The 23,672-nt window shown below is 53.1% G+C and overlaps 2 protein-coding genes and 1 pseudogene across 6 annotated transcripts in view; 1 reads left to right on the top strand and 2 right to left on the bottom strand.

Moving 5' to 3' along the window:
• Positions 1–114: 114 nt before the first annotated feature.
• Positions 115–449, bottom strand: LOC130845181 (cytochrome b-c1 complex subunit 7-like; annotated as a pseudogene).
• Positions 450–4,269: 3,820 nt separating this feature from the next.
• SHF (Src homology 2 domain containing F) lies at positions 4,270–23,582 on the top strand. Of its 5 annotated transcripts, XM_057722010.1 has the most exons (8): positions 4,270–4,815; positions 13,541–13,682; positions 15,871–16,077; positions 17,455–17,595; positions 18,885–19,056; positions 19,197–19,316; positions 22,784–22,970; positions 23,088–23,582. In XM_057722010.1, exons 1-7 carry the CDS (start codon positions 4,315–4,317, stop codon positions 22,968–22,970), a joined length of 1,470 nt encoding a protein of 489 aa, XP_057577993.1. In that variant the 5' UTR covers positions 4,270–4,314; the 3' UTR covers positions 23,088–23,582. The 5 variants fall into 5 exon arrangements, with proteins under 5 accessions (XP_057577993.1, XP_057577992.1, XP_057577994.1 ...); XM_057722009.1 differs by having other exon boundaries at positions 22,784–23,582; XM_057722013.1 differs by lacking the exon at positions 4,270–4,815 and adding an exon at positions 7,517–7,609 and having other exon boundaries at positions 22,784–23,582.
• Positions 19,714–23,672, bottom strand: part of DUOX1 (dual oxidase 1) — a 38,621-nt gene continuing 34,662 nt past the window's right edge. The window contains exon 35 of the mRNA XM_057722003.1: positions 19,714–22,164. The gene's annotated coding sequence lies outside the window, so the exon portion shown is untranslated. The remainder of the gene's footprint in view (positions 22,165–23,672) is intronic.

Genomic DNA, 23,672 nt, shown 5'->3' with positions numbered 1-23,672 from the left:
ATACTTAAAGTAATAAATTTACAGCCCAGATAGTTCTACATTGTATATTTCAGGTTTAACCAACTTCACAAAAATACTTTAGGACAGGTGCATCCACAGATTTAGACTACATGATTATTTCTTTGCCCATTCTTCTCTCTCTTTTCTTTCCCGAATAACCTCTTTCAGATATGGTTCAAGGTAGAATTTATCCTCCTCATATTTTGTCCACTGTTCTTTAGGCAAGATCTGCTGCCTCATGGACAGGTCCAGTGCTCTCTTAATGCAAAACACCCTCTTGTTATAAAGGTTCTCAGGAAGCCTTCTGATGGCTTCTTTTACATCATCATTTTCATTATTGTATCATCTCGCATTAAGCCCAGTTTATTGAACCCAGCGGCATTGTAATATCATTTTCGAATACCCTCCAGCCACTTGCTTGATGCTGCAACAGCAGGCCTGCCCGCCATTTTGACCTGAGAAAGAAGCCCAAAGTCAATTTTAAAATACCATTTCCAACTAAAAGAAGTAAGACTCCCTTAAAGAAATGACTGGTTACAGTTTTGCAGCAGGGTAAGTACAAGCAGAGTCTGGAATATCTTGTGTGAGAAAGCAAGTAAGTGTTTGAAGATTGGAGAGATCAAGTCAAAATAATGCAGATGTCTCTTGAAAGGGCTCCTACTGGCCCAATTTGGGACAATTTTGAGCATCAAACAGAATAGAATGGTAATGGATTCTATCACATTGAATTTTAAAAAAAAAAAAAGACTTCTTGAGACCATGGGGATGGGGGGTGGGGAGGAGAGGGAGCAGGAGGGAGGGACAAGGGAAGGGAGGGGGAGGAGGAGAAGTTCTTCTTCACAGAAGAATGCCAGATAACAAATGCAGAATGACAGAATTAAAGTCACCGTTTTGCAACCCCCAGTGTAATAACCAATGTAAGCATAGATCATCAATGGAAGCTAAAACCACTGGGAAAAACATGTTGGGAGCTCATAGTCTCGGTTATCACACCACAACCTACTTTAAATTGTGAAATGGAGAGCTGATGGACTCCAGCTTAACCAAGTGCTCAAGCCTAGCATCACCAATAAAGGACAAACATGCACTATTGGCCAGCCTGCCAGTGTGACTCACTGGAAAGTCCATAACACCCCTCATGTAATTGCCTTTTAAAAAATGTCTAACCTGAATCTGATCATGAGGAAACTATGGAAACATCCAAAATGTGTGACATTCTACGTGACAACTGCCCTGGACATTTCAGAATGATCAATGTCATGAAAACCAAATCAGCAAGAAAAAAATGGGGAACAATTCAAGATTTAAAGAAATTAAAGAAACAAACAAGTGCAACAGGGGAACCTTGATAAATCTGGAATCAAGACAAACAAACAAACAAACAAGCCCCAGCTATATGCATGTGACATTTGGGGGGAAATGGAAAAAAATTAATATGGATTATATAATAGACAATACTATTATGATAATGGTTTTACGGTCCCATGGAAGAATTCCTTATTTTTAGGGAATGACTGCTGAAGTATTTAGAGCTAAATTGTTGTGATATCTGAAACTTGCATCAAATAGCTAAGGAAAAAAAGGGGATGAGGGGATAGAACAAATGTGGCAAAATGTTAAAAAGTAGTGAATCTAAGTGAAGGGTATATAGATTTCCACTGTACTTTCTTTGAATTTTTCTGTAGGTTTGAAATTTGGTGGGGGGGTGGAGGTGGGGGGGGAGTTGGAAGAAAATAAAGCTTACATAATAAAAATAGGGAAAATATGCAATGTTAAGTGGAAAAAATAAGGACATAAAATTGTGTATACCACAATTATAGCTATGTAAAAATAAGAACAAGAGAAATGATCTTTATTCATTTCAACATTTGTTAAGCTCCTGCCACATGACAGGCTCTGCACTAAGTGATGGGAACACCCGGCTGAGAATCCTGAGTCTACGGTGCAATGCTTAACATGTTTAACTGCAAGACTTTGGATCTGGGAGACTCCACCCAAGTCTTAGAGGAGCCTTGCTGAGAGTGTCTCACCTCTGTATCCTTGGTTCCTAGAGAGCTGTCTAGTTCCATGAGGTGCTCAACAATGCCTGATTCCAGGAGCCCACACTCTGGTGGGGGAGGAAAGTGCATTAACAGATAGTTTAAAACAAGAGTAAGTTCATGGTGCACATAATGTATTACAGCTTTTTAATTATCATTTAAACTCTACCCTTATGATATCCTCCCCCCCTCCTCATGTGACTTTACTTCCTTTTCTTTCTCACTGTGAACCCATCCCTTCTTTATGATATGCTGGTTCCCACCTCAATGCCTTCACTCAACACATGCTGACCTCCTGGCTTGGAATGACCTTTCACTCCTTTGCTTCATCTGTCCAAATCCTACCCAGCTCAGGTCTACCCCCTCCATGAAGCCTGCCATCTTTTGTGAAGACTTGATTGATTCCATTCCTCTGAGCTGTCAGCAGCTTAACTCAATATTTCTTAAACACCTGTGGCTTCATTTGACACCTACCATTGTAAGCACTTTACAGTTTTCAAAGCCTGTTCCATCATTTCCATCATTCCATATCCATCATTTCCCCAATCCTCACACAACAGTCATCATGTCCTTTGTAGATATAAGGAAAGTGAGAATCAGTGGCATTGAATATCTTGTCACTGATCCTCAGAGATCTGGCTAGAGCCCACAACTGGTGATTGAGGAGGCCCTCCAATATGGATCAACTGGACCATTCTTCTAGAATTTATTATCTCTATGTCCAGCTTTGCCTTTGTTAGTCAATTTTTTAAGCTGCACATTTTTACAATGTGCATGTTATTTTCTCTATTATACCTCATGAAACCAGACACAATACCAGATATTTCAGTATCTCCTACAGTCCTGCTACTCAAAGTGTGGTGGGAGGACCAGGTGCATCTGCATCACCTGGGAGCCTGTTAGAACTACACCAGGACCCCATTCCAGCTAGACCTACAGAATCAGAAACTTCAATTTAACAAATTCCCCAGGAGATTCGTGTTCATATTGCAGTTTGAGAAGCACTGTCCAGTAACACCAACTAGAATATGCACAAAGCAGAAACTCAACAAATATTTTGGGGCCCTGGCAATTCTAGGGGATTCTCAGTTTTGCCATCACATCTCACTCTACTCCAGGTTTCAGCCCCCTTCCCTTTGGGGCCTCACATGGCTCTGCTCCCTCACAAGGCAGATATGAGCCTAAGAGGGAAGGAGACACTGAGGTAGTGCTCAGAGGGATATTGGTGAGGTGAAGCTGCCACCTTTCCGATAGAGTCAAAAGCAAATTGTGGCGTCGGCCTCAGGGCTACAACATTTCTCGGGAGAAACTGGCTTTATTTGTAAGACAAAAATGCCTATCGCTTGAGCATCCGAGCCTCTGGAGGAAAAGGGGTTTGTGATAGACAACGCTGGAACTGTTTCTAGACTTGATTTATTGACTTGTCTGTTTCTATTCTGTCACTAATCTGATTGACAATGAAACCCAGGACTTGAAGGGATTTCTGTGTGTACGGGCGCTGCCATTGGGCCGGGTCAACCTGCTCGGAGCAGGTGCGCCCGTGGGTGGGAGGCGTTTGTGCAAAGGTTGTTTGCCTGTGAGGAGGGCATGTGTGGAAACCACTAGGGAGAAGTGGGTGCCTCTAGGGAGCTGATTGTCTGTGATGTGAGATGTCTGCCTGGAGTGGGTTCGAGTATGTGCAGTGCGAGCAGTTGGATGGGAGGAGTTAGGTGGGGCTCCCACGGTAGCACGCTGGAGCCGGTAGTTAGACACATCTCATGCAACAGCGCCTGTCCCGCCCTCCTCCCCCTTCCCCTCCCCGCTCCCCCCTCCCCCTCCCCAGTTTTTCCTCCTAGGATGTTATTTCAGTTGGGAGGCCTATGGGGAGGGTAATGGAGGGGCGGAAGGCGCCGGAGGGCCAGGAACCCCGGCGTCTGAGGACTCCCCTCTCGGCGTCGCGCGCAAGGTGGGAGCTGGGCAGCGGGAGCAGACGCGGACGGGTGCGCCCGCACAGGGGCACCCGTGGCGACACGTGGAGGAGTCCTCCTCAGCCCATCCTCAGGAGTCGCATGCCTTGCCCTAGGGTCACCCCTTCACTTCTGTGTCCACGCAGGCTGGAAGCCCCCGCCCGCTCCTCTCCGCCAGGCGGGGGCACGTCGACCCCTTTCGGTAGCTGAACCCCGCCCCTCCCTTGTTACTGACGAGCCCCGCCCCCTCGCGCCGCCCGGCCGAGCTCCGCCCCCTTCCCGCCCCCCGCCGGGCCGCCGCGCTCCCCTCGCTCAGTCTAGCGGGCCCCATGTTACTGAGTGGAGCTCCTCCGGCCGGCTCCGGCCCGGGGCCGCGGGCGCAGGGGAGCGCCGGGGGCGGCCCGGCGGGGTCGCGCCGGGGCGCCGGGGGCGCGGGAACCGGCCCGGCAGGGAGCGGCAGCGGTGGAGTGGCCAAGTGGCTCCGGGAGCACCTGGGCTTCCGCGGGGGGGGCGGCGGCGGCGGCGGTGGGGGCAAGCCGGCGCCCCCCGAGCCGGACTACCGCCCCCCTGCACCTTCCCCGGCCGCGCCCCCCGCGCCTCCCCCGGACATCTTGGCCGCCTACCGACTGCAGCGGGAGCGCGACTTCGAAGACCCCTACTCCGGGGGGCCGTCCGGCTCCGCTGCCCTAGCCACCCCCGCCGTTCCCGGCCCCACGCCGCCCCCGCGCCACGGTTCGCCACCCCACCGCCTTATTCGGGTCGAGACCCCCGGCCCCCCAGCGCCTCCTCCCGAGGAACGGATCTCTGGACCACCCGCCAGCAGCGACAGGGTGAGTGCCACGCCGGGCGGGGGGTGGCCAGGAGGAGAGGTGGTCGGAGGTCTGGGGCTTTCGAGAGGGACAAAGGTGGCCTGACCGGGGCCTGGCCCCTTGGTGTCACGGTTCCTGGCGGACACGTCTTAGTCCCTGACCCCAGGGCTCGGAGCCTTCATCCACCTTTGTTCAGATTCTCGACCTTCTAATTTGGGACGTGCGCCCCAAACTCTGCCTCTTTCCCTTATTATTGCCCCAGAACTAGTGACCGTCCCCCTGCCAGGTTCTGCTCGCCTCATCGCAGGCCCCGGAGCCTAATCGGGAAGGCTTTTTCTAACGGGATTTAAGCCCCCCTTCTCCCCAGTTTATGGCCTTTCAGCCCTCTAGGAGCAGCAGCTCACTGCCCTTTGATCTCTGACCCCTCCCCCAAGGGCAGAGCCAGCACAAAGCTCCGTTCCTCCTCCTGTTAAAAACGCCCAAGCATCCTCGGAGGTGCTGAAGCCCCAGGAAGGAGGTGAAGGCTGGATTTCTCCCTGTGGACATGGCAAGAGCTGGCTCTTGCTTCACGCAGTGGGACTGGAGCCGGGTGGACTGTTGTTCTCAGGAAGCCAGAACGGGCAGGATGCAGCTCTTCACCAAGGATGCTGACCACTGAGGTCCAGGCAGGCCCACTCCTGCACTCCTTCCCTTATTCCCCCAGGTATGGGGACAATCAGTGCTCAGAACCTGTTGCCCAGAAGGGGCTAAAGCAACTGAGCCCTCTCCTCCTCTCCTATCTGCCTCCTGTTCCCCAGGTCCATTCTGAGGGTGGCTAGAGCTTTTCATGGATCTGCAGGCTTGGGGTAGAGAGGTGGGCTGGGCATTCACTGTTCCCAAGAACATCCACTGTGGCTCAAAGGCCCCTGGTAGAGAAGCCACCCCCTGCCCATTCCCAGTGTGGCCTTATCCCTCCCTGACAGCTGAAAGCCATCCCCAGGTCCCTGTAGCCCTAAATTCTAAGACGTTGACTTTGAGGGCTGCCCTGGCTCTCTTGACCCTCTTCACTTACCCCTGGGGGAATTCTGGGGCTTACTCCCCTTTCCTCAACAGAAAACACAGTTTTCTTTGATTGGAGAGCAAAGTTGAGGCTTTCAGCTGACAGCGCGCCACTGTGGTTCCTGGGTAAGAGAGATGTGTCAGGGTCAGAGCAGAAGCCTCAGGAATGTGAATTATTTTTTCTCTAGTTCCTGCCATGGGGCATGGCTGCCCATCCTGGGCCAGGACTGTTTGCCTGCAGAAGGAGGCTATGCTTTCTTCACGTGTCCTTAGGCTCCTCTTCTTCCTGATTTTCCCCAGTGTTGGGGGATGTGATGGTGGTGGTGGCAGTGAGGCAGAGGGAGCATTAGGCTTTGTTCTTGCTGTTGACCAGTTAGTCTCCTCCTCCCTGACCACTGCCTGTTGTCATGTGGGCCCGAACTCTCCCTGGCCCTCCTCCTCTCTGCATCGTCTTGGAATGGTATAACAGGCTGCCCACCAAGCTGTGGGCTCCTCCAGGACAAGGACCATGTCCTCATATTGTGTCTCCCCAGTGCCTGACAGTGTTTGGCATAAAGAGGGGTGGTGCATAAATAAGTCCTGAGTGTTGACTGTCCATTGCCAGGATGACCTGAGGATCAGAGAATTCCCTAACTAAAAGTTCCCCTTGTACGTTTCCCCACAGAGACCCCAAGGAAGAGGCTGTACCCACACAGCCATGCAGAAATCCACAGCCTCTTCTCACCAAGGGCATCCATGCCTCTCCCCGGATCGGCTCTGTGATCTGTGGGCTGCTCATACCTTGGGGGCTAAGAGGTATCTGACTCCTTGGTTGGCTGCAGGGACAGGAATGAAATCCATCAGAATTTCCTAGGAGCCACAGAATCTGAGGTTTAATGGGTGTATGAGAAAGATCCAGGATGCCATCTGAGCTGGCCCAGGGGCAGGGATGCTGACCTGGGGCCTCCCACCATTCAGAGAGAGCAGCTCCACCCCTTCAGGAACAGAGTTTGGATCTTCTTAGGAAGAGCCCAGACTAGGTACCTGAACCCCTTAGCCTAAACCCAAGTGTCAGCACATGCCTGCAGAGCTCACACAGGGTTGTAGCTTCTGGATGGTGAGCCGGCCTGGCCCTCGAGGCCCTGCTGAGCTGGTGTTTCTGTCCCGTGTGGCTGCTTTCTTTTTAGTCTCAGTTCCCCCTCTTAGCCCTGCAGGTCCTCTTGGCTTGTTGCTTTTGGGTCACTTCCTGAGGTGAGATGAGGCCGGGGACCAGGTTTTGCCTTGGGCTGGCTCACTCGTCTCCTTTGCAGTCCAGCAGCTGGTGCTGGGTGGGTCAGAACTCTGAGAGGAGCTGGATCATGAGGTTTGATGAAATGGGTGGAAATGCTTCTGTGATGAGCCAGAGAAACTGAAGGGGAACGAGCCCAGTGGATGTAGGGGCAGGAGAGAATAAGCCCTCAGACAGGACCCTGAGAAGCCGGGGGGCTCAGGACCATTAGCCTTTTCCCCATGCAGGGCTCTGGCTGCTGGCCCACCCTGAGACCCATGGCTGCAGTTGGCAGGGGTGCAAGGGTGGCCATCTGGGCAGGACTGGCAGGGCAGGTGTGGGAGCAGCAGGAGCCGCACCCTGCACCAGGCAGGCAGGGCCTCGCCATCTGGCTGCAGGAAGACTCCCTCTTGGTGCTGGGCCCTGTCTGGCCATCAGGCTGTGCTCTGGCAGAGGGACTAGAGAGCTGTGCCTTCCCTGGCTTTGCTCCCTTTTCTCAGACCTTCAACAGGAAAAACCTGATCTAATTAGGTAAGGGGGATGGGGATGGGAGAGGGGCCCTGATTGGATGAAGCTTTGAGTTGCCTCTGACCATCTGCACAGTGTGTCCTTTGCGTCCATCACGCCAAGATACGTGTGTGTAAGAGAGAAAGAGACAGAGACAGAGAATGAGAGAGTGAGAGAGCAAAACAGAGAGAGGGGTGATGTGAACAATAAGACAGTCAGGTACCCTGTATGAATTGAAACTAGGGTTCTTGTTCTTAGCTCACAGAGGGGCTTCTAGGGTTCATGAACCTCCAGAAATAGTGTGCAGATATTTGGGTGTGTGAGCATTTTTCTGGGAAAAGGCTCACAGCTCTCAGATTCTCATTGGTGTTCACAGGGCCCAAAATATTGAGAATTTTGAAGAATAGAAACTATACCTCATAGATGGTTTTCACATGGACTTGGATCCTTCAGGTCCAAATTTGGAAACGAGTGAACAGATAGGAAGAAGAAAGCAAAGAATACATTACAGGTGTTAGAAGGTGATCAAGACATGCCTGCCCTGGGGTTAGGAGGGCAGGTAGTGGCCCTCCCTTGGCCAGTGTTCATTGAGTGTTTGAGTATCATTAAGTGACACTGGCCTAGGCGCTGAAAGAGACTCACCAGCTAGAAGACCTAGTCCTTGCCTTTTTTGAGTTGGTTTGCTTGTTTGCTTTAATTTTCCTTCTTATGACTTGCACAGAGTCTGGAGGTCTGATCTGTTTATATCACATGTGTCCTCATGTCCCCGATGATGGAGGAAAAGAGGAGGGTCCAGGTCAAGGGACCTTTGTGGACTGGTTAGACCTCTGAACCCTTTGTGGCCTGGGCTGGCCGTCTGTGCTGCTGTAGGTGCCACTGTCATTGGTGGCCAGGAGGGCTGAGACCTGTGGCTACCATGGAATAATGCGGCAGGCCTGTCCACTCTATCTACTGCCACCTCTTCACGCTGCAGCACTCCTCCCTCTGGAAGACATCTGCAGCTGTGACTCAGTGACACCGCAGCTGTGGTGCTCCACCTGTTGGGAGCCAGGACCTGGGGCCCAGGGCTTGGAGGATACTTGCAGCCTACTCCAGCTGCCCTGGAGAACCAGTGTGATACGATATGAGAGCGGAGGCGGGGCCCAAACCCTGCATACAGTGAGTCTTGTGGTGCTTCCGGAGCCTGGGGCCTAGCCGTGCAGCTTCACAGCACCTCAAGGTGCTTCACTCTTTTTGGAGCTTGTTTTGTGTCTCGCTATGAGCTCTTGGAGGATCCAGGAATTTGTTCTTTTTGTATTTAATAATACAATCGCGGACATTTATTGAGCCTCTACCTTGTATCTAGTACCATTTGAAGCAGCTGATATATATTAGACCAGTTGATCCTTACAACAACCCTCTGAGGACAAGTCTGTTATTATTCCAGCATTACAAATAGGGAGAGTAAAGCACATGAATGTTGAGTCATGCTTGTATGGTTTCACAGCTAGTTAGTAGGAGAGCTGAGGCTCCCAGCTGGGCAGCCTGACTCCAGACTGGCTGCCAGCACCATGCGTGGGACCTTTGCACCTGCTGAGAGGAGCCCCGCAGAGAGAGGAAGTGTCCACTAAACATTTGCTAATGAACAAGGAGAAGGAGACTCTTAAAGAAGGAATAAGGATTGCATTCTGTGCTGAGTTGCCGTTTCCTGAATGCTGAAGGCCAGCACTTGTTACCCAATCCCAAAGTGGCCACAGACGTAACTTATAAGGGTCTTAAAAGGGTTGGTAGCATGGCTTGCATGTCTGTGATGTTTGACTGTTTTACAAGCATGGCATTGCTTTGTAATTAGAAAAGGATAATAACAAATTTGTTTCATGTGAAGGCGTTTCCCTGGTAGATAAAATTGGGAAGGGCATTCCAGTAAGTGGGAACAGAAGGTGCAAAAAGTTCAGTCTTAAGGCAGGTAAATAGTACACCATTTCCCAAACTGACAGACTTTCAGTGAAAAAAGAATTTCATGGTTAAATACTTTGGAGAAATGCTGAATTAAACAAAATTAGACTGTTCTTTTGGCTGCAGGCCTTCTCAGAGCATTTAACATGCTAAAGTGTATTTTAAATCTACAAGTAGAGAAGAGGAGATGCTGCATTTCCCAGTTTTCCTGGAAAACCTATGGCAAGGCACCAAGAGTCACGAGACCTGAGTCTCTGACTTTCTTGTCTCTGCTACTGCAAGCTGTGCACCCTGGATGAGCACCTGAACTCTAGGGCCTTAATGCCTAAATATAAGAGATTATCATTAGGGTAAACATTTATTGAGCACTGACTTCATGCCAGCCTCTGGGCCAAGGACTTTTTACATTCATTGTCCTCTATCCAATCCTGTGAGCTAGGTACTAATACCATCCCCATTCTACAGATTAAAACACTAGAGGCTTCCAGACATTAAATGTAAACTAAAGAAATGGAGAAAAGGGACAGTGGTAGACTTTGGGGACTTTGCAGAGCCCAAATCCTATGACATATGTACCCCCTGTTCCCCTGGCCTCAAAAGCCCCATGGCGGGGGCCGGAGGCGTCAGGAACTCGTAGCAGGGCCCAGCTGCAGAGTGGAGGGTTGAACCAGATGGTGGGCCTGCTGGCTACCTCTAGAGAGGCTTGGGCAGGAAGGACAGCTGCTTTGGGAGGGGCACTGCCCAATTGAACAGGCACAAGAGCAGGGTCCCGGAGGCACCCTGCCGGATGGCAGGAGGGAAGGGAGATCTGGTTGGCAGGTGAGGGAGCCAGGGGGCCTCTGGGCGGCAGCTGCTTACCTACTAGGTAGGAGATACTTCAGCATTTCAACAGTGTTCTAACTACCGAAGGGTTTGCCTAAATATCAGCCCTGGCTTTAGGTACCCTTGAGCCGAAGGCTTTGATCCCTATCAAATGTCGATTCTCCTGACAGGCTGTTTCTCCAGCCCCTACTGGTCGGTGAGAGTTAGGATGAATGGGGATCTAAGAGTCTGTATCACTCCTGAAGATGGAGTCTGGGGAGAAGGAGGCCTTTTGAGCATCCAGTAAATGTGCATTGAGCACCTACGGTGCACCACACCCTGAGATGGATGCGGCATACAACAGTGAGCAAGCAGAGTTGGGTAGAGGGCCCATTAACAAAGTAAATCATAGCAGAGCAAAGGTGTCAGAAGCCTACAGGGGCAGCTTCCCCACACTGAGCAGTTTTGCCTCCTCACGTGACCTAGAGGCCACTGGGAAAGCAGGTCTGGTCTCTGACAGGATCCTCTACGTCCAGGGCAGGTGCTCGTCCTGCCAGCCCTCCCAGCAGGCGTTCTCTGCTGCTGCTCCTGATCTCGGCCCCATTGGTGGCTTCTCTGGGCGCCCCAACCCAGGGCGGGGGCCAGGGCTTCCTGGAGCAGGGTGTGGAGCCAGGAATGGAACAGAGGAACCATTGAGCTGCCCACAGAGCTGCCACCTGGGTACCCATGGGCCGCTGGGGCTGGCGCTGGGGAGGCCCACGCTGGCCTGGGAGGGGTCGCAGCTCCCGGCACTGGCCCAGGGCTCCAGTGGAAGGGTGCTGCCTGCAGCTCTGACTGGGCTTGGTAAGGGAAGGCATGGGGGGCTCTGTGGAGCTGGGGTGGAGGGTCTGGGGCTTGGGCCAGGTGCTTCTGCTCACTGAGCAGCTTCTGGGGACTCATACCGCCGGTCTGACTCCACACCCAGACTCTTGCTTCCTCCTCTTCAGGATGAACAAAGAAAAGTGCTTCCTTTGTCCATTCTTCCTTCCTGTTTTATATGAACCGGTTTAACAAACATTTACGGAGCCCTTTTAGGCACTGGGAATTTAGCAGTAAACATGGTTCCTGCCCTCAGGACGTTCACAGTCTGCACGAAGACAGATAATACAACAAGTATTTACTGCACAATGTGATGATAGCCCAGCACGGAGGGCCTAACCAGACCTGGGGGGAGAATGCAAAGCTTTCTAAAGAAAGATAATCTGATCCAGGTATAGGGAAAGCCTTTGAGATAAGAAAGAGATTAGAGGGCTTTCAGGTAACAAAGTGACCCAGGGTAGGTAGAGAAAACCCAAAGAGGAAAGTGAAATCTTTAAATCCCTTCAACTTCGGACTTTTTCTTTTGGCACTGGAGAGCCATTGCAAGGTTTAAGGATAGTTTGTTGATTCAGTTACTGTTGAGTAGCTGCCACATATGAGTGTGAGTCTGGGTGCCAACTGAATACCCAATGGGCTGGGTACTCCAGAGCTCCTTGGTCAGGTGGGTGGGGCTGTGGGTGCCCATTGGCCTGGGATGAAGCAGCTTGGGGCTGGAGTGGTTCTTTTCTCTACTTCCTGGAGGAAGGTGGACTAGGAGTAGAGGGCTCTGAGAGGAGATAAGCAGTGATCTAGAAGAAACATTTTTCTAGTGCCTACTGTGAACCAGGGGCTTATTGGAGCTAGAAAGACAAAAGTGACAAAGAGCCCCAGGCTTTTTAGATGATCTGATGGAGGGATGGGATGATCTGAGGTGGTGCTCCTCAGAAGCAGGCAGAGATTCAAGGGAGGTAAAGGAGGTGGGGGTCTTGACTGGGACAAGTGGGAGCTGAAGAACTAACTGATGGATGAGATGGTAGGAGCTGTTGGGACGTGCTTCAGAGACCCCCTAGAGGGGCCGGTGGGGGTCCAAGGAACATGCAGAAGGGGTCCCTGAGGTGGGAAGTTTTCTTTCTCCATTTCTGCCTTGCTAGGGGTCCCAGATCCTATAGCCCAGGGCAAGCGGTCATCCCCACAGCCTTCCTGCCCAACTGGCTCCCACAGTCCTGATCTGGACCAGACCCAAAGCCTAGATCAAGAATAGGGGAGCAGCAGAAGCAGCCCCTCCCCCATGCCACAGGTCCCAGAGCTACCTCTTGTCAATGGCTGGCAACCTGATGTGCAGTGCTCCTTGCCCCAAGGTGCTGTTAGCGTGGGGCAGGCTGGGCTCTGTCTCTGCCTCAGCAGGTCCCCCCCAGCCTGTGCTCAGCTTGGAGAAAGGCTCTATTGTCCTCAGCTGCGCCCCGCCCCGAGCACCTTAAGCTCCTCTGCAGGGTGTGCAGCTTGCGGTTCCCTCTGCCTTGACGGGGAGCAGGAACAGAGGGGTGGCCATGAGCCACTTGTGTGGGAGAAAGGGGCAGCCTGGGATGGGGAGGGCCAAGGCCAGGCCTTTCCTGTCTCTGTCCTCCAAGAGCCCGGGGGATTTCCGCAGAGCCCAAACCCTGGCTTTCTCAGGGCTGTCCTAAGGTGGTCTCTCTCCCAGGACAGCCAAGGAGCCCAGGGGTAGCAGGTTGGAAGCATGACTTTGCACGAAGGGCACAGGTTCCAATTCTGGTTCCTCCACTCATGTGGAATGGACTTGGGCATGTTGTTCCCTACCTGCCCTAAGCCTCCATTTCCTTAAAATGGGGATAATAATTCCCACACGACATTGTGAAGGATGTTGTGAGGATAAACCAGCAAACTGTGGCATAAAGTCAGTACCTTGATGGTCAGCAAATTGTTATTTGTTTAGCATCTGGGAATGCAATGGTAGGCATGGACCAAGCTAATCCCCCAGTTGCGTACTGTTTCCTGCTTATTCTTTGAACTCCTCCAACATGTTTATAACCAGGTCTCTGAATTAATTCCCTCTATTAGGTCACCTGGTATAGGCTCTGGTCCTGCCTGGACCCTGATTGAAGCAGGCCTTAAGGCCCAGAGCCTCATCCTGGCCATTTAGCCTAGATAATGGGCCAGAGGCACAAAATTAACAGAAAAGAAAGATGTACCATTCTGTTGGCAGCCTAGTGGGGGACCCCTGCAAAGGAAGAGCCAAAGCTTGTCCCCATCCGAGCTCCTGGGCAGGCTGCCCAGGATTCTTGCTCCCATGGACAGAGCATCTGGGGAGAAGCAGAGCTGTCTCTCAGATGTCTGAAGCTTGCTCCCTTCACTCTCTTCCCACAGTTAGCAATTCTAGAAGACTATGCGGACCCATTTGATGTTCAGGAGACTGATGAAGGCCCGACAGGAGCTTCAGGAGCCCCAGAAAAGGTCCCCGAAAATGACGGTTACATGGAGCCCTATGAGGCCCAAAAGATGATGGCCGGTGAGTGATGGAGTCGGGGGTGGGGAGTTGCTCCCTGAGGCCTGAGTGTCCACAGAACAAGCTCTGAGACCCACAAGTCTAAGGACTGATTCCTTGGTTCTTAGAAAATATGGAGAAAGCCTTTGCTGGGTCTTTGGGGAGGGTGGCCGTTGCCTTCAAGATGGTCATTTTGGAGAAGGAGCTGGGACTTGTGGTACCTAAGATGTGAGGTGCTAGAGAAGGCCATACAAGCAAAGGTCAGACAATAGAAGCATTTGGGATGGTCAGGAAGGGCAAGCTAGTGGTGTGGGCTGGAGGTCATTGATTCCAAGAAGAAAATCACTAGCTTTAGAGAAGCTGATGGGTTTGAAATAATGGGATGTCTAAGTGAACATCTTTATGGCAATTGACAACACTTGACTAGAAATGCAAATGCAGTGCACATGAGATTGGGCAAGTAGTTCAAGGAGTGAAGGCAGGGAGAAATGAATGAGACCTGGCCCTGGGGAACAGAGGTCAAGAAAGCATCCAGGGAAATAGGGGTGATCAGAGAGGAGGACAGGTGAATCAGTGTAAGCCAAGGCCCCAGGGCAGGATGAGAGGAAGGTTCGTTCAGGGGCAAAAAGTCTTAGGGTATATGGGAGAGCTAAGATGAGAGAGGCCAAGACTGGTAGTGAAGGTCGTGAGGCATTTGGACTTGCTCCAGAAGTGGGAGGGGAGCCATTATGGATTCTTGAGCAAGAAAGGAACAGGATGAATATGGTATTTTAAGAGGATTACTGAGGCTTTGGTGTACAGAACAGACTAGAAGAACTGGGCATCAGAAAGATGAGTTAGGAGGCTATTGTGGAAATCGTTGAGGTTTTACAGGACCAATAATTAACACCCTTTTCTTCCCCTCTGAGCTCAGAAATAAGTGAGAAATAGGATAAAGAAACAGACGGATGGAGATAGCAATGTCAGCTTTATTACTGATAAAGTTGATTGGAGAACATTACTTAGCTATGGTCACCACAACGGGCTTCCTAATACTTCACCACATAATTAAACTTGCCCACTCAGGCTTGGGCAACACAGGACAGCTATAGGCGCCTGCATGGGGGTAGGAGGAGAAAGAACTAGAATGTTCTCTCTCTGCAGGTAGGCAGATCTGGGAAAGAAAGGAAGCATCTACTGGCCAATCAGATAAGCTGCTCCCCTTCCCTGGGCAAGGTGGGTGAGGGGGCAGAGAGCAACAGGGAGTGTTATTCCATGGAGCCCATGAAACGTCACCCTAGCAGTAATCTAGACGTGGAGAGTTGAGGGGCAGAGTCATCAGGTATTGGCACTGGATGCATGGGGTTCAGAGAACGAAGGAGGGCCAGGACCGAGGAGAGCAGTGTAGTAGACAGAACTGGAGAAAGTGAGAGGGTGGCTACTGTGTTTACATCAGAGGCGTGTGGACCCCAAGGTCCATGAGTGTCCTGGAATTGTATGTGAAAATTTGCACATTTTTCTGGGGAGTAGCTTTTATCAGATTTTCACTGGGATCAGTGATCCCCAAAAGAGGATCACAGAACAGACTAGAAGAACTTTTGGGGAAAGTGGAGAGCTTGAACCATCAAAGTGAAACAGCTTTATGGCGAAACAGAGAGATGCAAAGCATGCCATGAGACTGGAGAGTGAGGGCAGGGAGAAATGAATAAGATTGGGCCCAGGGACTAAGAGCGGATCCAGAGAAGGAGACCAAATGAGGGTGATCAGAGAGGAGGACAGTCCATGAAAATGACTTGTCAGTGGGGGCAGTTTCAAGGATGGGGTGGTCAGCAGTATCTGAGCAACAAAGAAGGCCTTTCTGATTGGGAAATGACGTAACTTGGGACACGAGGAGATAAATGGGTCTGGGTAGCACGGAGGAGACGGACCCCGCCGCAGTCTCCTAAAGGTATAAGCTTCCACTCCCCAGCCCTTGCTGGCCATCCCAGGATCTTTTTTCTGTCTTTCACGCGAGTGCTTCGCGCCCCCTGCCTCTGTTGGGTCCCATGCTTTTGGAACCCTAGAGGTGTTTTGAGGGCGAACCCTGGATATGTGGCCACTGGGCTCCCTGCAGAGCCAGCAGTATCTCCTTTGAAGGCTTGTAGCTCAGAGGCGGCAGCGGGGAGGGGCTGCTGGGGGAGCTGAGCCGGGCGGCCAGGACTGCTCACACCGCCTCTCCTGCCTTGCCCGGCAGAGATCCGGGGCTCCAAGGAGGCGGCCGCTCAGCCGCTGCCTCTGTATGACACGCCCTACGAGCCAGAGGAGGAGGGGGCCCGCCCGGAGGGTGACGCGGCCCCGTGGCCCCGGGAGGCCCGCCTGCCCGAGGATGATGAGAGGCCTCCCGAGGAGTACGACCAGCCCTGGGAGTGGAAGAAGGAGAGGATTTCCAAAGCCTTTGCAGGTGAGTCCTGGGAGGAGCGGGCAGATCTGAGCAGCTTTCCAGGTTCAGGAGCGTGGGAGGAGTGGACCCTGGGTGGGGAGTTGGGGGGCTGCGGGGAAGGCCCAGGCGCTGGCTCAAGGGAAGTGCAGCTGAGTTGCACCACAGAGAGTGGTGACTTGGGCAGTGTGCACACAAAAGTGTGTGCAGGGTCCGGGGATGATCCCTGCATCGCCACTTCTCAGAGGCCAAGAGGCTCGGGCCACTTCCATCGTTTGGGGGGCGGGGTACACTTTAAAATAAAGAAATTCCAAACAAAATGATAAAACTTGTGGCATACTTTAAATACTTACACTTAACCAAAGAAGGCATTTAACGCTGCAGACAATGAAAACCCACTGTGTGTGCAGCCTAGCCCCGGGGGGATTTCTCAGGAGCCAGAGCCAGTGGGAGAGGGAGAAATGATCAGGCTTCTCCTGTACCCAACACCCCCGTGTCCATCGCAGGCCTGCAGTCCAACATGGAGAGTCTCAGTGGGTGGTACAAGAGCCTGGATCCTTGACTCAGTGAGAACATGAAGGACTTAAATGCCATTAGACCTCATGCCCACTCCCATGTCCTCCTCAGCCTTCCTTGGGCAAGGGGCTCATCCTGGAGCTGAACCCCGCTCTCCGCTCTGTCTTCCCCATCCTGGCAGCCAGACTGGGAAACCACAGGTTTCTAATTTGTTTCCTGTAAAGCATGCACCGATGAGGATGGGCCGTTTATCTCCAGAAGTCTCCTTGGAGAATCAATACTGTTTGGATTGCTTAATGGGAAAATCTATACTCGTCATTAGGAAACCTCGTTAGCAGTCCTGCAGCCACCAGTGGCATAGCTCTTCTAATTGTCAAGGCTCAGGATTGAGGGTGTGGGGGGTACATTTCAATAAAACATCTCCCCCCGCGTCTGAGTTTTCCTGACAGCCTGAGGCTGGGCTGTCTCAGTCTTGCTGCCCATGAGTTCCCAGGCTGCAGGTGAAAGGGAGGCCTGAGGCTGTGGGGGTGCCCAGGTGTGGTGCTGGGAGGTGTGGGCAGCTCCTTGTCCCGCTTTTCCTCCGGGCCTGGTCCCTTGGGGCCCTGGAGGCTTGTGAGAAGTCAAAGGGGACCTGTGGGGCTGGCAGAGCAAGACCCTGTGTCCTGCTCTTTGCCACCGGAGCTCCCACCATGGTGTGGCCGTGTGGCTCCGCCCAGGCCTCTGAGAGTCCTGTTCTTCTCTCAGAAGCCGCCTCTGCCTCCGCTCTGACCCTCCTCCTTTCTAGGCTGTCCTGTGTCCTGGCTCTGGGTTTTAGTGTCTCAATCTCTGCCTCTCTCTGTCTCTGTCTCTGTCTGTCTCTCTTCTCCCTGCTGCTACTGGCTCCAGTTGACATTAAGGTCATCAAAGACCTACCTTGGCCTCCACCCGTGGGACAGCTGGACAGCAGCCCTTCCCTGCCCGACGGGGACAGGGACATCTCCGGTCCAGCCTCACCCCTCCCCGAGCCCAGCATGGAGGACGGCAGCGGTGGGTCCTGTAGGGGCTTCTGGCCAGGGTGACGTGTCCTCTCAGCCCTCAGGCCCCATGGGATTGGGTTGGAGAAGCTGAAAGGTAGGGCAGAGTTCAAAGAACCCAGGAGGAATCCCTCTCTCCCTAGAGGAAGATGGAAGGGACAAAGTACACGTTCCTGCCTCCCCAAAAGGTGTGGGGAAGGTATCTCTTAAGGGAGGCCCCTTCCAAATATCTTTCCCACCATGCCATAAAAATCCACTGTTTTAAATTCACTTTTTGGGGCAGAGCTCTGCCTGACCAGATCCTTCAGCAACACAAATAACTCCTGAGGTGGGGGCGATGCTAGCACAGAAAGTATCTAACTCCTTAAAGGAAAGATCTGATCTTTGCATCTGGTGACTGAAAGACAGTGAGGGCTCGAAAGTGCTACACGGAGAGAAAAAGAGCCCAAATGGGGAGAAAGAAGACACTGAACACTTCATCTATGTTCAGTTTCACCCAGAATGGGCAGCCGGGCCGTGCAGGCGTCTGCATGTGCACACAGGCCTGAGCGCCTGCTTGTACATGTGTGCCTGAGTGTGAGTGGGTATTTTGTAAATACAGGCTGCAGGAGGGTCTGTGTCACCTGTGCATGTGTGCTAGTGCCTGTGTGGCCCACTGGCTTTGGCCCTCCCTGGACAGGCTCAGCGGTCATGCCTGCCCTGGTCTGGGAGGGTAGAGCTGCCCGCTCTGGGCTTCTGTGGGTGGGGGAGGGGAGCCTGCGGGCAGCGACCTTGGGGGCGGGGGCGGAGCTGGCTGGCTGGCGGCTTTGGGCAGGATTAGCCTGTCAGGATGGCACCAAGGGGAATCGGATAATTGTTCTCGGATCGATAAGTCATTTCTACAGAATGGCTTGGCAGGGTGATTGGGAGAACGGTAATGAACTCTGAGGAGGAGAAAGAAACAATATTATCAGCGCTGAAGCCCCCCTGAGGGGGATGGAATAAGGGAAGGCAGTCAGCTCCTCCAGAGGGAGAAGCTTAAGTGGTTTCTCATGGCGCTCCTCTCCCCTCTCCTGCCACGGTGCAGGCACTGGGAGGCCCTGTGTGGCACAGGAGAGCTGAGCCCCTTCTCCACTCCCTTCCCCACCGAGGGAGGGACTCAGGATACTGTCCCTAGAGTGGTCAGGCTCATGGGCATGCCCCACCCTTCCAGAACATTCCTTTACCCCCTTTTGGCTGCAAATGGGCATGTGGCACTGGCTAGTCTACAGGGCTCTATCTCTAGGGTTCTCAGAGTCTATGACTGGTGTATGTTCCCTACAGCCCAGTTTGAAGGATCTGAGAAGAGCTGCCTGTCACCTGGCCGGGAGGAGAAGGGGCGGCTCCCTCCCCGACTCTCTGCAGGGAACCCCAAGTCAGCCAAGTCCCTAAGCGTGGAACCCAGCAGCCCCCTGGGGGAGTGGACAGACCCAGCACTGCCTCTGGAAAACCAGGTGTGAGTGTCTGTGTCCAGCTGGGGACTCCCCTCCCTTCCCCTGCTGGCACCAGCTTGCTTGCAGGGGTCACCCAGAATGGGTGGGCCTGGACAGCGAGGGACCCAGCAGAGATGCCCCCCTTCCTCTCTCTTGTTCTCAGCTGGTACCACGGGGCCATCAGTCGAACAGATGCCGAGAACCTGCTCCGGCTGTGCAAGGAGGCCAGCTACCTGGTGCGCAACAGTGAGACCAGCAAGAATGACTTCTCCCTGTCCCTCAAGTGAGTAGAGCCTGCCGGCTGGTGGCTATAGGCAGAATGAGCCTGTAAGGATGACTCCGGGGGAATCGGTGGGAGGACAACCAACAGGACAGGAGGAGTCTCCAATCTCCCCCATGCCCAGCCAGGCTGGGGAGAACTTCATCCCCTCTGAGCACGTGCCGACTCTGTGCCAAGCCCCGGGCATCTGGAGAGGTCTAAGGCTCAGCCCCTGCTCCCAAGGAGCTTGGAGTCCATTGGGGGAAATAGTCAGGCTGTAGAGTCCAGCTTAGAAGGGTCCTGTCACTTTCTACCTCTGTGGCCTGGCGCCCCCCTTAACCTCTCTGGGCCTCAGTTTCCTTACTTATAAAATGGGGGAATAATAATATCTGCCTTATAGGGGAAGATTAAATGAAATAAGAATTTAACATAGTGCTAAGTGTTTAATAAATTAAGCATTATCATCATTATTAATGGAAGCCCAGAATGTTCTAGAAGTACAGGCAAGGAGATAGGAACTTTGCCTGTGGGACTCAACAGGGTGAGATGGAGCCTGGGTCCTGGGAGGAGGATGGAGCAGTTGGACACAAAGCTGCTCTTGTTCACTCTGAAGAAGTGGGCAGAAGGTCTAGGTGCTAGTGGCTGACAACTGAGCTTTAAAGAATCCTGGAAGAGGCAGGGAAGGCAGGGCTCCTCTTCCTCCTCCTCCTCAGCCTTCCACTCTGGGCACAGATAGACATAGACCAGCACCAGCCTCCCTGGTTCTACTGGCAGGATGGCTAGTCTTTTGCTTGGCACCCAGGAGTTCTGCCTAGTAGAACCTGCACCCCACGTGGCAGCTTGTCAGAGTGCTGTGCCCATTCACATCCCCAATCATTACTGGGGCATCTGTACCACTTCCTACCACATTTTCCAGGGGACATTAGAGTACAGCTATACCCCCACTTCAAACATATCCAATATACGGAAATTTGGGAGTATTAAACAAATACATTTAAGGATAATTACTCAACTTCACTAAAAGATAATGGGGAAAAAATGCCAGTCTATACTCAGATAACCTGAATTTCATTCTTGGTTTTAATAAAACTAGCTCTGTGACCTTAGGCAAATCGCTTAACCTCTCTGGACCTCCGTTTCTACCTCTGCAAAATATGTCAGTGGATACCTCTTAGGTTTTTTGCAGACTCCCCCAGCATAAGAGCATTTAGGAAAAATTCATTTGTCAAAAATTTGATCTACATAACTTTAGGAATGTGTATTGCTTTAAAAATTATAGTTAAGATTCATAGAGCATCTACTATGTGCCACGTAGCATATATACCATCTCTAAACCAACTACCGTCCTGCAGGATCAATCTCTTTTTTATAGAAAGAAAATAGACTCAAAGAGGTATATGACTTGCTCAAGGCCATCAGCTAATAAAGTGCCCAAAGCAGGATCTGAACCCAGCTCAGGCTGACTCCAAGAACCACACTGTTCCATTGCACAGTTCCACCCCGCATCAAGTCTGGTATGGTCAAGGCAAGGGGAGACGCTAGGGTCTGGCTCCCCGAGCAGAGCAGAGCAGAACAGAGCCTGGGCCCTGCCTTATCCTGAGGAGTGAAAGGGGGAGGCCGGTCTGGACACTGCTCCAACCCAGGCTGATCTAGCCCAGCCAGCATCTGTCTGCCAGAGCCTCGTTTGCATATAAATGGCTTCTCTGAAATACAATTATGGTTTCTCTTCTCTCTGTAATGGAAGGGCTTTCACTGGTAATTAAACAGCTTCCTCCAAAAGCCTTGCCAGCCCCAGCCCTATGGCCCAGCTAGTCCCACTCCGGTTCCCTGAGGGTCAGGCAAGGGCTCTGCTGTGTCCTAATGGACCCTTGGGACTTTGTCCCAGGAGGTCAGTTATCCAGATGGAGGCTGCGCTCTCAGCTGCCACCTCAGTTCTCCGGCCACTTGTTGCCCTTCATGGCTAGATCTGTCTCTCAAACGTACGGTTTTCAGGAGAGGCGATGCCCTTCGGTGAATTGCAGGGAGGGGGGCTGTCCCCAAACCGTGAGAGCACAGGGCCCACACTGCCGCCCAGAGCCTTGGGCCTGGGTTCCGGCGTAGGGCAGACGGGAGGGCGACCACTCACTGCCTCCCCTCTCTGCTGCCCCAGGGGCTGTACATTTTCCTCAGGCCCTTTGCTGTTTTCCCCAGGGCCTGTGTGGTCGCTGCAAATTTAGCTGTTATCTCAGACCTGCAGATGAACATGGCCCCACACCCTGACACACACACACAGGCTTTAGGGCACTCTACCCTGAGCAGGGAGGGAAGGATGGGGTTAAGGGCTTCTTTTTTTCCTTCTGTCCCTTTCCTCTTTAGTCTCCCCACTCTGCTTTCTCACCTGTGTGCCTAGTGAAATGGGTCCCGTCAGAGCCCTCCTTGTAGGCAGACAGGGGAAGCAAGTGAGGCGGCTTGCCAGTCTCACCTCTCAAGGGTAAGGGCCTCACGATGAGGCAGCCCCCTCACCAGTTCTACCTCCCACATCAGCTTCTGAGCCCTGCCCTTGTCCCCAAGTACTCTCTGACCAGCAGAAACAAGCACTCAGGCCTCAGGGCTCTCTCAAGCATTGTTTCCCCGCTGCCTGTGTGTGAGTTTCAGACCTGGGGCCTGGCCGCCCAGGCCTGTGGTAGTTAGAACAAACGTTCTTGCTGGGAGCCGGCCAGAGCTCTGAGCAGCAGGGTCCTTGGCTTGTGGGCAGGGCTGGGCACGAATGCTGATTTCCTGGATTGTGGTGGGGAGATGGGAGAGGCGGTGGAGAGTGTCCTCTCTGAGGGAGGGAATGGAGCTGCAGCCTCACCGATGATGTCATCCCAGGCAGAAGAGCTGGATAGATGAGCTGGGGGATTGGCCCAAGGCCCAGTTAGCAGGAGGGTGAAGGGATGTCCCCAGGACAAGGCAGCTGAATATTCCCAGATCTGGGGGGGGGGATGTCCAGCTTACCCCCCAACCCTAGCCTCTGCAAGAAAGAGCCGCAACCGAGATCTGCTTGGTTGTCGCATCTGTCCACCCACTGTCCTGCCAAGGGTGTGTGTTTACGAGTCACCAGGAGCCTCCCCAACACAGGTGTTCTTCCCCACAGCTCAAGGAGAGGGAGGATAAACGGGCCCTGGCCGCCTAGGCTGGGGGTGGTGCCTAGGCTGGGGGGCCGGAGTGACTGGATCCCAGGGTTGGGGGGTGGGGCTCCTAGCTTTGTTTCCACCTGCACACACCCTGTACACTCACCGCACACACATCCTTGGCACACCCAGCGCCGTCACCGCAAAGCCAAAGCCTACTGCTGCCTACTCACAAAATCCCCTCCGTCCCCTCCCTGCTTTCTGGACTGACCACCAGCTTCCCTAGCTGCCTTCACTCTCAGCGGGTTTGGAACAACCACGTTTGCTGCCTGGGTTGTGGGGGAGGGGAAGGGAATTGGAGAGGGCCCCACTCACCAGGGTCTCCCCTCCTCTTCCCAGGAGCAGTCAGGGCTTCATGCACATGAAGCTGTCCCGGACCAAGGAACACAAGTACGTGCTGGGCCAGAACAGCCCGCCCTTCAGCAGCGTCCCTGAAATTGTGCACCACTACGCCAGCCGCAAGCTGCCCATTAAGGGGGCCGAGCACATGTCCTTGCTCTACCCTGTGGCCATCCGGACTCTGTAGGTGTGAAGCCCGGGCATTGTGACAGATCTGGACCCAGCCCTGTGCTCTTCCCCTGGCTGAGGGCTGTGGCCCTTCCTGGGCCACATGATCTCTCAAACCTCTCTTCCCCTCTCCCAGGAATCCTAGTGCAAGCTGGAGATTCCTTAATTTATTCTAAAGGGGAAGAGCTACTGGGGCCTTGGAGTAAGAGGTAGTCTGGAGCTGAGGATAGAGGACTCCCTGCGGAGAAAGGATAGCCCCTGGAGGAAGGAGACTTCAGAATCGCTGATCTCTTGCGGAGTTTAAGATCGACAGCTCCAGCCGCCTTCTTCCCCTAGGAAAGAGGTGACGACCTCCTCCCCGCCACCCTCTTCCCCCTGGGGTGGAGGAGTGGATGGGGGGTGGAGCTGGACGCCGGCACGCTGGGCGCCCTAAGCATCTCTCCGCCTCCGCCTCCACCTCCAAACCACCGGCGGGCTCCGCCCAGAGTCTGGTACTGGGCTTCGGGAAGAGAGACCCCCTGGAACGGAGACGGCATTGGGGGTGGGGAAGGGCTCGGCCGGAGGGAACTCGTGCAGGCCCGGGGCCGCCCCGGCTCCGGGCCAGAGGCAATAAATAAACCCAGTCCTGCCAGGCACAGCCTCATCCGCGCGTCCAGCGCCGCCGCCCCTCGGGCCGACGGGGGAGGGATGGAGGGAGCACAGATTCTGTTTATAAATCAGC

Source organism: Hippopotamus amphibius, chromosome 2 (genome assembly GCF_030028045.1).
Source record: "Hippopotamus amphibius kiboko isolate mHipAmp2 chromosome 2, mHipAmp2.hap2, whole genome shotgun sequence".
Taxonomy (NCBI): domain Eukaryota; kingdom Metazoa; phylum Chordata; class Mammalia; order Artiodactyla; family Hippopotamidae; genus Hippopotamus; species Hippopotamus amphibius.
This window is presented reverse-complemented; position numbering and strand designations above follow the sequence as displayed.

Excerpts from the sequence above, each read along its gene's own strand:
- SHF (XM_057722010.1), top strand. The coding sequence starts at position 4,315 with ATGTTACTGAGTGGAGCTCCTCCGGCCGGCTCCGGCCCGGGGCCGCGG. Across the intron at positions 13,683-15,870 it reads GGCCCAAAAGATGATGGCCG|AGATCCGGGGCTCCAAGGAG; the intron begins GTGAGTGATGGA and ends CTTGCCCGGCAG. Across the intron at positions 16,078-17,454 it reads GATTTCCAAAGCCTTTGCAG|TTGACATTAAGGTCATCAAA; the intron begins GTGAGTCCTGGG and ends TACTGGCTCCAG.